This window comes from Callorhinchus milii, unplaced genomic scaffold, assembly GCF_018977255.1.
Source record: "Callorhinchus milii isolate IMCB2004 unplaced genomic scaffold, IMCB_Cmil_1.0 Scaffold1, whole genome shotgun sequence".
Classification (NCBI taxonomy): domain Eukaryota; kingdom Metazoa; phylum Chordata; class Chondrichthyes; order Chimaeriformes; family Callorhinchidae; genus Callorhinchus; species Callorhinchus milii.
The window spans coordinates 75942114-75956113 of record NW_024704742.1 but is presented as its reverse complement, the minus strand read 5'-3'; the positions used below and the strand labels follow the sequence as shown (position 1 = coordinate 75956113).

General features: G+C 42.2%; 1 protein-coding gene across 1 annotated transcript in view; it reads left to right on the top strand.

Annotated features, from left to right (window-relative positions):
• The window catches only part of slc4a4a (solute carrier family 4 member 4a), a 152023-nt gene extending 138704 nt beyond the window's left edge, over positions 1-13319 (top strand). The window contains 7 exon segments of the mRNA XM_007891960.2: positions 313-381; positions 3720-3876; positions 3879-3892; positions 6479-6634; positions 10142-10238; positions 12191-12264; positions 13258-13319. Coding sequence (XP_007890151.2) covers positions 313-381; positions 3720-3876; positions 3879-3892; positions 6479-6634; positions 10142-10238; positions 12191-12234 — 537 coding nt within the window. The 3' untranslated portion in view covers positions 12235-12264; positions 13258-13319.
• The last annotated feature ends 681 nt before the right edge of the window (positions 13320-14000 follow it).

Here is a 14000-nt window from a genome sequence, read left to right as displayed (position 1 = left end):
ATGTGTCAGGTATGTGTGTTTGTATTTGCTAAGTTTGTGAGGTATGTGTGTGTATGTGTGCGGTTTGTGTGTATGTATATGTGAGGGTGTTTTGTGTGTGTGTGTCAGATGTTTGAGTATGTGTGTGTATTTGCTCAGTTTATGAGACATGTATGTGTGAGGTTTGGTGGTTGTGTATGTGTGAGGTGTGGTGGGTGTGAATGGGAGAGTTGTGTGTGTGTGTCTGGTGTATATTTATGTGTGATGTAATATGACTTGAAGTCTTTGCTGTCCGCCTGATCACTGACTCATTGACATTGTCATTTATTCCAGTTCATCCCAATGCCGGTGCTTTATGGAGTTTTTCTCTACATGGGAGTTGCTTCCCTGAATGGTGTCCAGGTATGTAACTCAAGCAAGCTGCTCAATGTTTGAAGGCTGAATTGCAGAGAGAGAGAGAATGCTGGTATCAGTAGCCCAACACCTCGTTTGAGAACCTGTGGACAAATATTAGGGGAGGAATGGTTGCCCTACCACAAGGATTGCAAATTCCATTGCAAAGTCAAAAAACAAACCAGTTATAGTCTCTTCATGCAGCAGACATATCAGTATTCGTGTGATAATGATGAATTTGAAAGATGCTCTGTAACCTTGCTTTTACTTGCATTGTAGCACCAGAGTGTGGGATGTAGCTTGTGCGTGTTAGATGTTGGGTAAAGACAGAATTGGGCTTGTCTGCAAGTGCATTTCACAACAAAACACGCATTTTCATTCATAGAAGTGAAGTTGCCGTCAATGCAGCAAATGTTATATTTCCGAGCCCATTCTTGTGTGTGCGAGCTACAGGAGCTCCTCAGTAATCCGTGGGGTTCTTCCCATTGTAGTGCCAGTCAATGGAGAGCACAACAGGATCAATGTCCCTTCCTCTGCTGAAAATGATAGACCTTATACTTGAGTAGAGTTCTACAGATGCAGATGCCACTCTTGGCCGTCCTTGTGTGAGCTGAGCCAGAGTGTATCAGCAGGCTGTGTGACTATGGAGGGCACCACAGCCGAGCCTGGACTAATCCTCACCTCATGTCCACACACACACATTTTCCAGTAGCAATCATTGGCCAGTAATCAGCAATAGGAACCTTGGCTGATTTTCCTCCTCCCTAACCTTCTCCAAGAGCGCTGATGCCAGTTCTAATGCCTCAGTTGCTGAACTGACTGAGATCATCTAAAGCAGATCAGACACTGAATACAGATACAAAGCTCTCGTCCCTCTTTGGATGCAGTCCCACACCATTATAAATGGTCTGAGTCCATAAGCTTAGACCTCTAACTCATGTTAAAATCAAGGGGAAAAATGGCCATACTCCAGTCGTCCAGAAAAGGGAGTTTCTCCCTGTGGCCAACAATCCCCCAAATAAAATTGGTCATTCACTTTGTGGCTGATGTAGAGCATTACTATGCGCAAATTGGCTGCTAAATTTGCCCACAAAACACAGTCACTCCACTTTACAGTATATCCCGTGAAGCTATTTGAGACATCCTCGCGATGTGAAAGACCTGTGTGCATGAAGCATTGCTGATGTTTGCAAAATGTTGTTAGCAATGCATCCTGTGCATAGAGTAACAGGCAAGAAGTGATGACAGCAGTGACCTGAGGAGCTGAAAGTCAAGTCATTTTTTAGCGACTGTAGTGAAGCAAACTAGATGTACCAACTGAACTATGGATTCTTTTAATTAGATCTTTTGGTAGAGCACTCCTTACCACCTCTCCACCTACTATTGAGAAAATGTTCAGAAATGTACGTTTTTATATGGAAGCAAGAACAATCACCAGTGGCTCCAGGTTTCATTTAGTCTTTGCCAGTGACTCCATTTCCTCTTAAAAAGTAATATTACGCCCAATAGAGAAAAGTCTTACATTTGTTTTCAATTTGGTAAGAACTGAGGAAAACCAGCTTCCAGATTTTTAATTCAGCACAAGCTTTAATTTTAAGACAAAATTATCTCACAGGATAAGGCCAGGTGGAATTTCAGATCTCAGATTCATTAAACTAATCCATATTTAAAGAATAATAATAATCCTTGGATTTGATAAAGCGCCTTATCACATTGTTGAGATGTCTCAAAGCGCTTCACAGGATATACTGTAAATTAATGAGGTTGATATATTTTGTGGGCGAATGTATAAGTTAGTATAAGACACAAATTCTATTTCATCAAGAACATATAGCTGTGACATTATGAGTTACTACTTTATTGGGCTAAGGGTTCCAACCAGAGACAGCAGGAAGATGCAAGATTCACAGCACACTGTTGCAAAGCAAGCCAGTCACCAGACTCCCTAACTAGATTTAAGGCCGTTACTAAAATAGTAAAGGGAGAGTGTCACCAATTTGCAATTGTCTGTCTTAATGATTGTTTATTATTATTATACTTATTGATTGTCTGGCTTATCCAATACTCTCAGTCTCGCCTTTATCAGTTACAACAAATTTCAGTTGCACTAGCTTTGCTGCTCCCGAGCTGATCCTGTGACCTGCACTGATTCCATAAGAGCAAACAATCGACGTCAGACTAACTTGAACCAATAATAAAACACTGCAACAGGAAATTACTCTTCAGTCTCCACAAAATAAGGATGGAAATATATCGGCAATCATCCTTTTCCAATTAACAATTGAGATTTTAATTCCAAATGTTGCACATATCTTAAAATATTTGATATTTTTATATATTATATATGCACAGACTTTAAAAGTGCGAAGTAAAAGCATTAAGTAAATAAGGAAAAAAAGGAAAAGTTTTACCAATCAACAGTATTTTAAGGCATTTCTCTCTCTCTTTCTGTCCAGCGCCTTGGGACATCCTCCCGACATGAATCGCTATACAAATACAATTTTGTATTGTATTTCTCTTAATTTGTTTTCTCCTCATTTCTCCACACTTGTTCTCCTCAGATATGTCATTTGGGCCATTTCCCCACAAGGCAAGAGTCTTTGATCTCAGTGCTATCGGGGCTACTTCAAAGGGATGATTCAGTTCAAGATGTGAAAAATCTTGACTATTGCAAAAGGGATTAAGGGATATGGGGATAAGGCAAAGTTATGGTATTAGCTGGAGTTAGATTAGAAGATCAGCCATGATTGAATGGCGGCACAGGCACGATGGGCCGAATGGCCTACCCCTGCTCCTACATGTTATGTTATGTTATTGTCTTTGAGACAATGACTCTGGAATTTCTCAATCCAGAGTCATTCACACCTCAGTATGATTACCAATAATCTCTAGATATGTACCTTGGTTGCCACTTGCTGAGACAGGCTGGCTATTTTTTTTAACATACAGAGGCTTGACTGCTTTTCAATTTTATACTAAGGTCACAGAGAGATAGCGGAGTGGATTTTTACAAACAGGGTTGTTAGGAGGTGGAATGAGGGTTATCCTAACCTACTTGGAATGGTTGTTGAGTCATATTAGAACAACAACAACAACAAAATTACATTTATAGAGCGCCTTTTACGTCGGGAGGATGTCCCAAAGCGCTGATTTCCACAAAATATTAACTTTTGTGGGAATCAAATAAATATTTGAAAGGGGTTTGGGTATAGGCAGGAGACTGGGACTAAACATATAGCTCTTTTAGAGACTAGCATAGGTACAATGGGCTGAATGGTCTCCCTCTGTGCTGTAAACGTCTATGCGTCTGTAGAAGGAATACAATTACTTTTACTTTGTTGTTTCAGCTCATGGATCGCCTGAAGCTGCTGTTGATGCCACCCAAGCACCAGCCAGACTTTATCTACCTGCGTCATGTCCCTCTCCGGCGTGTCCACCTCTTCACGTTCATCCAAGGGCTCTGCCTGGCCCTGCTTTGGATCCTCAAGTCCACTGTTGCTGCCATCGTTTCCCAATTATGGTAGGTTTCTGCACACTGTGGTCTCCCCTCCAGCGCAGCGTTCAAACTTTCCAGCCCATCCATCATTTTGTCACCTGAAGAATGTTCCTATCAAATTGTAGCTGTGCCCTAGATAATGTAGTCAGGACCATGAAGCCGTTGTTGTTCCCTACACCTGAGATAAGCGAACAGTTGCCGCTGTTATTTCTGCCGAGTTCCGTTGCTGATATTTTTGACCACAAAGAAATGTGAAAACAAGCAAGACTCTTCTCTCTTTCTCTCTCTGAGTATGCTGTCTGTCTCTGACTCTGTCTCTGAGTCTGTCTCGCTGAATCTGTTTTTCTCTCTCTCTCTGAACCTGTCTCCATCTTTCTCTCACTCTCTGAGTTTGCACCCTGATGGTAATCTAATTACCATCTAATTACCATCAGATTACACTGTACCCTGAGCATTGAGCCTGTAGTGTTGAACATTATTTTATAAGAGATTCTCTTATAAAAACAAATAATAATAATACTATTTATATAATATTCGTGGAGTCCTGTAGCTCAGCGGTTAGAGCACTCGCTTTGCAAGAGAGAGACCTGGGTTCAATTCCCGGCAGGGTGAAACCTCGCGCAAGTTTCCTTACTCCACACGCCTGATAATAATCCCTCAAAAAAAATAATAATATATTGGTCATTTCAATCCACGACTGTTTGTGGGACACTGCTGTGCGCAATTGGCTGCCACATTTTGCCCAAAAATATACAGTCAATTCACTTTACAGTCTATTCTGTGAAGCGCTTTGAGACGTCTAGAAGACGTGAAAAACGTTATATCAAATGCAAGGATTATTATTATAAAAACAAGCATATAGTGCTCAAGCAGTTTATTCAATTGCATTTGTTTAAGATAGGCTTTAATAAGAGATTGAAAACTTTTAAAACTGTTAAAACTCCATAGTGAATGTACAAAACTCCACTGCCCATATCCTCACCCGCATACATGGCCCTTCACATCCTAGCACCTCCCTACCTCTCTTATCTGCTCATACCTCACTCCACCGCCCGCACCCTTCTCTCAGTGTCCCCCGAACCCTCCGCCCCACCATCGGTGGCCATGCTTCAACCACTGGGCCTCTAATCTCTGGAACTCCCTGCCTCAAACCCACCACCTCTGCCCCTCTTTATCTATCTTTAAATCCCACCTGAGAACCTACCTCTTCCACCATGCCTATGGCCCTCCCACCCCCTTCTTTCTTGCTCGGGTTCTAACTCTGCAGCACTCTGTGAGATGTTATCCTGCATGAAGGCTACTTTATAAATGCAAGTTGTTGCTGAGTGCATCTGTGATGCTAGAACTGGAGCAGACAAGTAGGACATTGAAATGCCATTGAGTGAAAACTGGGCTTGATTTTGCTGTATTTCATAATGGATTTATTAATAAAATTAATCTGGAAGACGGTGGTGCCAGTGTGCAGGAATGACACTCACACTCATCTATTTACGGACTGAGTCTTTGTGACATGCCTGACGTACTTCCAGACCCAGAAAGAGCCCCACTCAGATTTTGAAATGAAGAAATCCATCACACAAATACCGCAAAATCATCCCCAATTTGGAACAAGAGCTGTGTGGAGCAGATTCGTGTCAGAAACCGATAAAGCTGTGTCCTTTAAGTTCATGAAACAAAAAAATCCAGATGCAAGTCTGGTTCAGTGAGGAATTGAAGAATGAATATAGACACAGAGATATACACTAAATACTCCCCACAGAGCATGTTGGAACCATAGAAACATGGTCGAAGAATGCAGCCAATCCGATCAAAGACAGGATTTCGCCCTTGAGTAGCTGTTTGATTATCTCTGGGACCCAGGGAACCATTTACAGGTTTAATCTTTAACAGTTTTACTTTTTGTTATTAGTTTTCCTGCCACTCAAGTTTGCCTACAAATCTACACAGGCACTGAACTTTACAGAAAAACACTTTGAAGCAAATGAAACGTTTAAAAATTACAGGCTAAATCAAACACAAAGATTTTGTTATCAATAACATTTATATAGAGCTCTTCAAATCAGGAGGATGTCTAGAGGTGCCTATAAGCTCTATAGATCTCTTTTTTAAATTTTATGAGCCTGTTGCATTGTCGGAGTTATGTCCTTTGGATGAGATGCTAAACTGAGGTCCACTCTGCCTGTTCTGGTGGATGTTAAAGATCCCATGAGACTACTGGAAAAAAGAATAGAATTTCTCCCTGTTCTGACCAATAGTCTCATGATAAAATTGATCATTCACTTTGTGGCTGTTTGTGGGACATTGCTGTGGGCAAATTGGCTGCCGCATTCGCCTACAAAATATACAGTCACTATACTTCACAGAAATTTTGTAAAACATTTTTCGCCACTATAGCAATAAACATGACTGTGGGACATTGCTGTGCGAAATTGGCTGCCGCGTTTCGCCCACAAAATACACAGTCACTGCACTTTACAGTATATTCTGTGAAGCGCTTTGAGACATCTCGAAGACGTGATAAGGCAGTATATCAAATGCAAGGATTATTATTATTATAAGGTGCACAGTGGGGTTTTCCTTTCTCATTTTCCTCTCATTTTCTGCTGACAGATCCTCGCCCTGGTTGCAGTGCGGAAAGCTATGGACTACATCTTCTCCCAGCATGACCTGAGCTTTCTGGATGACGTGATACCTGAGAAGGACAAGAAGAAGAAGGAGGATGACAAGAAGAAAAAGAAGCACAGCACCGACAGTGACAACGACGATGTAAGCAGCGTTCAATTACCCTGGCCCTGAAATCACAGCAATCTGTTATATGCATATTGACATCTTTAAGTTCCATTATAAAAGTACTGTAGCTTGCTTTAAATCACCTTTGAGTGCACGCTATAACTGAACAGCAATTAATGTTAATCTGTTTTGAATTGTCTGAACAAGATTGAAAAGAGTCATTAAGAATGAAAACCACAAATGCATTATGCGACCAAGCTAAGGAGACTCGGACCACTTAAATGGCCTAACTTGACCCATCACAACCAATTATTGAGATCGCACGTCATCCAGTGCATTTCGACCGACCACAATTGTCCGTTTGAAGCCTGGCAACAGATTGCAAATCCGATCCAGGAAATGTACAGCCCATCAACTAGCGAGTTACACCTTGCCCTTCTGCCACATTGATGTCAAGAGTGCTTCACTTTAAAGACACTATTATCCATGATTGATCTACGGATGCTGATCTGTTACTTGCCTTTCCTTTTGGTTGGCTGAGCCACAGAGTTAAGAGATCCTCAATTTATGTTTTGAAGGCCAGCATCCTTTTGGTGTCTGCTGTCCCACACCCAGCCGATCAGCTGTGCACAGAGCATTATGTGACAATACCCCTGTCAGTGTGCGAGCACCACCTCCTGTGATTGTGTGACACACTGCGCTATTTGTTGTACAGGGCAGCACTATCCAAACCAACCTGCCCCCGCCATGTTAGTACAGGCCAGTTAACCAACTCCGGGGGCACTTTTTTGCAGTTTTATTTGCAAAAAATAACCACATGCACTTTTAAACCCTTGCTGCCGTCTATTTGAAGTCACTGTGAAGAGGTGACAGCCCCATCAGGCTGCTCACAGCTGGACGGCGGCTTCTGAGTGTCTGACTTGTGATGCTGGAAAGCCGTTCATTACAAATTCCAAAGCCTGGCCAAAGCCAAAGAGCAAAGTGTCATTTCTCACCACCGCTTATCATCGGACTTTGACACCTGGAGGGCTGGATAGAAAAACACAATTAATGCCTGGAGTCCCGTTTATGAATATTACAAACTCGGACATCCCCATCATACTACGTTGTTTAATCTTGCAAGTTCATATATCCTAACTTCATACACCGTACACGTAGGAAACATTTTTTAAAAGCTCTGTATTCTCTTCAAAATACAGTCACTATAAAGTATATCTTGTGAAGTGCTTTGAGATGTCCTGCCAGCGTACCAAATACAGGGTTTATTATTTATGATTACTATTATGCCCACATTGTTGCCAGACTTTAGTGCAGACAGCTGTATTATATGTATTTGATTTAGTGCTGCACATGGATTGCTAGCACATTGGCACTGAGACCCTGAGAGTAGTGGTGCCTGGCTGTCAGGACATCCCCATCATACTACGTTGTTTAATCTTGCAAGTTCATATATCCTAACTTCATACACCGTACACGTAGGAAACATTTTTTAAAAGCTATGTATTCTCTTCAAAATACAGTCACTATAAAGTATATCTTGTGAAGTGCTTTGAGATGTCCTGCCAGCGTACCAAATACAGGGTTTATTATTTATGATTACTATTATGCCCACATTGTTGCCAGACTTTAGTGCAGACAGCTGTATTATATGTATTTGATTTAGTGCTGCACATGGATTGCTAGCACATTGGCACTGAGACCCTGAGAGTAGTGGTGCCTGGCTGTCAGGTTTAGGTGAGAACACCCAAGTCTTACGTTGGTAATGGTCATTTGCCTCAAAAGTGAGAATAGTAGAAGACTGAGATGGCCTCTGTGGCTGAATAGTCTCATTGTCTGGAATCATACATAAAGATTGGTCAGTTGGGTGAGATACGGACAATGTTTGAGGAACCACATCCCAACCACTGCCTTTGGGAGAGGAAGGAAGAGAAAATGGAGTGGGGAGTGAGCAAAGGACATAAATGCTGCAGGATTGAGGGAATTCAAAGATTATGACTTTCCTTATAGCCAGTAATCAAACTACTAACCACAAACTCTTTATGCAAATTAGCCTCTAGGCTCAATAAGACTGGTAGATCCCCAGTGATATATTCTTCTCTGTACCCTAAGATGTTTTCTGTAATGTCTTATTTACAGCTTTAATTACCTACCACTCTTAAACAGTGCTCACAGCGGGAATGGAGCCATTTGTTCTGATACTGCAGGCCGTTCCTCAGTAACTGAAAGTCTCCAAATAATCTTGAATACTGTTTAATTCAGATGGTGTGACAGAACTGTATGATGCTTCTTACCTGACAATATTGTTGCCTGGTAATTCCCTCCAAGTATTTGTTTCTAAGAGACATCACACTTATGAGTTAACTCACCAACATTACATTTTGGATTGTGTCTTGTTCTATTCTGAAGCCACTCTGAACAGAAGTCCCTTAAAGAGAAATGAAATCTCACAGCGATCATTGACCTTGAACTTGATTCCCTCACATTCCTAGACCTGTCCGGATGATGCAAGCCACTCAATGCTGATAAAGGTGCTCTGGATTCAGTTCATTCTAGCAAGGACTCTCTCAGTCAAAAGGTTGACAATAGTCACAACTTGTATTGTTTAGCTGTCAAGTTACAGCTCCTAATGATTGCACACACATTCCACTGCAAAACAGATTTGATAAGGAACAAAGTATCATACATTTTAATTTATTTCAATTTAAAAAGTGTGACCTAAGGCTTCTTGAATTCCGTTTGGCTGAACTTCCTCTTCCCAATTCCCCTCTCTCCTCCTCAAAGGGGCACGTGGAACTGTGACCCAGGAGAGAGGCAGCACCTTGAGAATCAGGGGAAGAGAGCAGAACATAAATGTCTTTTTAAAACATTACTTTACTCAAGACAAAATGGGCAAGATTTGCATTATACTAAAGAAAGTAAAAGTTGTTGAGCATCAGACTATTTTCAGATCCCTAGTGAATCCCTAAACAATGAGAGGAAAGTGCCCACTATAAACCAGTTTGGATCACTCTAGTTTTCTCAAATGAGAGAAACCTACCTGAATCATGTAATCCTCAAGAGTAGCGTGGTCCTAGTTGAACAAGCAGCAGGAAGTTTGCCAGACTGTATTCACAATGGCAAGCCAAATGATTTTAGCTGGTTACTCCAGGAGTACCCCAACACACACTCTGGGGTTCCCAAGTCTTGGCTTTTGCCAGCCTGCGCCTAATAGTGGCCAGAATCAGGTAAGCAGGATGCACCCCTGTAGGCAGAGAGTCCCATTACATTCCAAACACAGGGATGTTTCTGTGTGTAGGCAGCATGCATATGTGGAATTCTTCAGTCTGTTTGGATACTCTTAATGTGGTGATGGGTTTCCCCATGTGTCAGACACTCAGCTGGGAATGGCCCCCATCCCTGAGAAGCTAGTGATATCAGCTGGTACCTTCATTCTGATTCCCTATTAGTAAAGGGATGTGCCCAGGTTCCAATCTGGTATTATTAAAGGGGAGTGTTTGGGTTCCAATTTGGTATTTTTAAGCACTCTGAACATTTCATCCACAGTCCGATTACCCATATTCAGAAAAAGTTGCAGCTATTAAAATTCCAATGGACATGATGGAACAAGAGCCCTTCCTAGGCAGTAACAAATCTACTGACAGTGAGTAAAACCATCTGCCCACTTGGCTTTACCTCAGTCCTTCACAATGAGAACTCAATTACCATCTTTATTCATCTTTATTCTGTTTCTTCATTCAACCTTGCTCATATGATATATCACATTGTGCCTTTGTTTTTCTCCTCCTCTTACTCTAATCTATCTCCTACCTGTCTCCTCTCCCCTCTTTCCTCCTGCATGTGCCTCATGGTTACTGTTGTATTGCAGCTATTATTGTGGATTTACCCCAGAACCATCAACTAATCGTGTTTCGATGAGAGCCACAAATGAGCGCTTATCGTGCTTCTTTTGTCTTTTCTTGCTGTCATTCCCTTTCTGTTTCAGGTCAGTGAGTTCCTATAATCCATTGGCATCTTCATTTTTAATCAAAGCACAGAATGCTTATTATAATACATCGGTGGCTATGACCCTTCTGGGACTGTCTGGTGAAAATTGGTTTGATTGCGTTCCTTTCTGATTGGGATTGTAGATGCCTGAGAGTACTATACAAAGCTTATGATATGTGCCTGTTGCTTTCAGTGAAATATTTAGTCAAATTATAGGTCGAGAAAAATCTAGGCATTTTTATTGAAGTCTGATGTGAAGGGTTGTGGGTTTTACCCATTGCTAATAAAGATGTTGTTGTCCCATATGGGGGCTTAGAAAAAGATTTTACTTTCGGACTACCGTGATTCCAGTCATAGACGTTCCTGTTTTCCAAAGTGCACTAGGCAATATCCTTCTAACTAATGCGCAGTAATTGTCATCTGCTCCCATGTGGGGTTTCGCTTTTACGAGTGATAGTTTTATTAGCACCAAGCTGATATTCAGCAGATTGTCCATCTAATTTTGCTTCACACATAATGATAGCTCATTTAAAAGATGAATGGACCTGCGCTGTTGCCCTGTGGTTGTAAAATTCCCATCTCTATAATACTCAGAAATGGTTCCAAACTCTGCTATTAGAAAGCTGAGGCTAGCACGTTTCGCATGAATGAGCTCTACATAAGAAAACATGTCCTAGTAGATCTGGTTCAAGTGGACTTGGCAGACCCAGGTCTTGTAAGTTGGTTGTGATGGATGTGGTAGCAGGGACTCCATAGCGTACTTGTGAAGATGGAATGTATCGAATGGACCTGGTTCCAGGTGACCTGTCGGATCTACCCTGCACTATAAAGGCTGGCTTGTATGTTGGTTGTGCTTGACCCATTAGCAGGAACTCCATAGTGTGATTGTGAAGATAGAGACTTGGGAATCATTGCTGAAAGTCTAATGTAGAGAGGCCTTTGGTAGCAATGTCCCAATCAACTGCTGATCTCTAGAGAGTTCAGTGGTGGTGTAAAGAGGATAACAATCATTGACAAACAAAGAGTAATTGATCCAAATATTGGTAGCATAGTGGTACGGGATCTAATCATTCTTTACTGTTCCAATTGTATAAAATTGTAGTGAATTCTTAGATTCGGTGTTAATTTGGAAGCTGATTCATTTTAATACCTGAAGATAAACCACCGCCAAATTAACACTGAATTTTAGAATTTGCCACAATTCAGAGCAATCTTAGATATTAAAACAATGTGGACTGACAGGCTGAGACTAGGTGGAATTTCAGACCTCATGAGGTTAAAGTAATAATAAAAAAAAACATCTGTGTGGACACATGCCCTAGACCAATGTTCATGTTTCAGATGCTGGTAGAAAGGGCTGAGGCACTGCTTTGCTACGTAAGGTGAGCTGGGTTACTCAATAACAAGACATCTCCCTCGTGCTCAACGGACAAGACATTAAACTAAGTGTGGAATATTGAGTTTTGAGGATTTTGAAAAGAAAACGCACCTTCTATAGATCTAGTCAGCCACCATATGTCCAGGCAGCACTGTCTTAGTTAGAAAGTTGCTGTATAATGTGTGCACTAATATTGTGGGAAGTTACAACTGTGTTCTTTTTCAATTCAGGAGAGAAATCACTTACATTCCTTGAAGGACATACATCATGTTGATCAGAATCCTTTTTTCCAGTCAATGCCAAGGTAAGGGCAACGTTTATTCCCACTGTTAAACAGTCTGTTACTGTGTTACAGTCAGTAATAAATAGTGTGTTACAATCAGTAATGAACAGTGTGTTACAGTAGTCGGCAATAAACAGCGTGTTATTACTACCACCCCATCTCCAAACTGCTTTTCCTCTCCAAGGTCCTGAAACGAGTTGTTGCTTCCTAGCTTCGTTCCTTCCTCTCCCGCCATTCTCTTCACGAACCCCTTCAATTGGGTTTCCTGCCGCTCACAACACAGAAACAGCCCTGGTCAAAGTGACAAATGACATTCTGTCCATCTGCGACCAGGGCTCCTTCTGACTCCTCGTCCTCCTTGACCTCTCTGCTGCCTTCGACACCGTCGACCACTCTGTCCTCATCCACCTCATCCTACCATCCTGCCTGCTCCCTCCGCTCAGCGGACTCCGGCCTGCTTCACGTTCCCCGCCTCACTCGCCCCACTATTGGTGGGCAGACCTTCTGCCACTCTGCCCCCACCCTCTGGAACTCCATCCCGCAGTCTCTCTGCCTTGCCCCCTCCATTGCCTCCTTCAAGACCCTCCTCTTTGACCACGCCTTCGATCTTCCTGCTTCCCCCCTCTGCCTTCCACCCTCCCCGATCCTGAACCCCAGCTCGGGTCCGAAACTCTGTCCAATGCCTTGGGACGTCCTCCTGACATGAAAGACATTTTACAAATGTAATTTTGTTGTTGTTGTTGTTACTCCATACATCACAGAAAAGAACATTTTACAAAATCACGGAATTGGTCTAGATATAAAAAATGTGCTTTGACCCATCCAATCTTATCCCTCCAGACACCCACCCTCCATCACTGCATCAAGCTGCTGTTTAAATGAGTTGCAGGATTCCATAAAATCCACTGGGGAGTGATGTGTTGGGATGGGCCATTTGTACGGAATGCTGGTAAATCAATTTGTCGAGTTAAAACCCTAGTTAATGTATTTGTTTTTCATTTGGATTACTTTCAGCCCCCCAAGAACTCCAGTCAGAAGTGTGCCTCAAATCAGAATACAACTTGAACCGGACTATGACACAGGTTTCTTCTGGAGAAGCAGGGGAACGGAGACCACACTCTGAATCCACGTCTCCAGTGAACATTGTACCTGCCAATGATTTCGAGGCAACCCCCTTCTTCACTCTGTAACAACACAATGGAAACCACCACCAGATTCAGTGCGGGAGGAATCGGGCACTTTGTTCCTTTATTTTTGTTAGAATCCGTAGCAGTTGTTTTTTGTTTCCCGTACTAAAGTCCCGCTGGAAGAACAAAACAAGGAGGTTGGGGGCATATTCTCTCTGCACAGACCACAGCTCACTTCAGGGGCAGCCCTGCTCTGGGTCTTTTGTACTGAGAGCTCAGCAACAGTGGCCTAGTGTAGTTTCCCCGCTCAGTCTATGCTTTGTTAGAGCTTTGAGGGCAGAGAGGAAGGATTGCCTCTCTCTCTTTAGGTGAATAATGCTGTGTAGGCGACTCTGCAAGAGTACCTTGTAAAATACTTTAATGCTCTCTGGAAAGGATCAGAATAGAAACTGTGACTTGTCATGTGTTAGTCCTGTTGTTTGATCCTTTTTACATGCTCACTGTTGACAGTTACACTTCGCTGCTGCAGGTCAAGCTGTTCATAGCCTCACGCAGCTCTACCTCTTAACTTTAGATGCCAGACTTTCCATACAACTGAATGAAATTGTATACTGATGTGATTGTTAACCA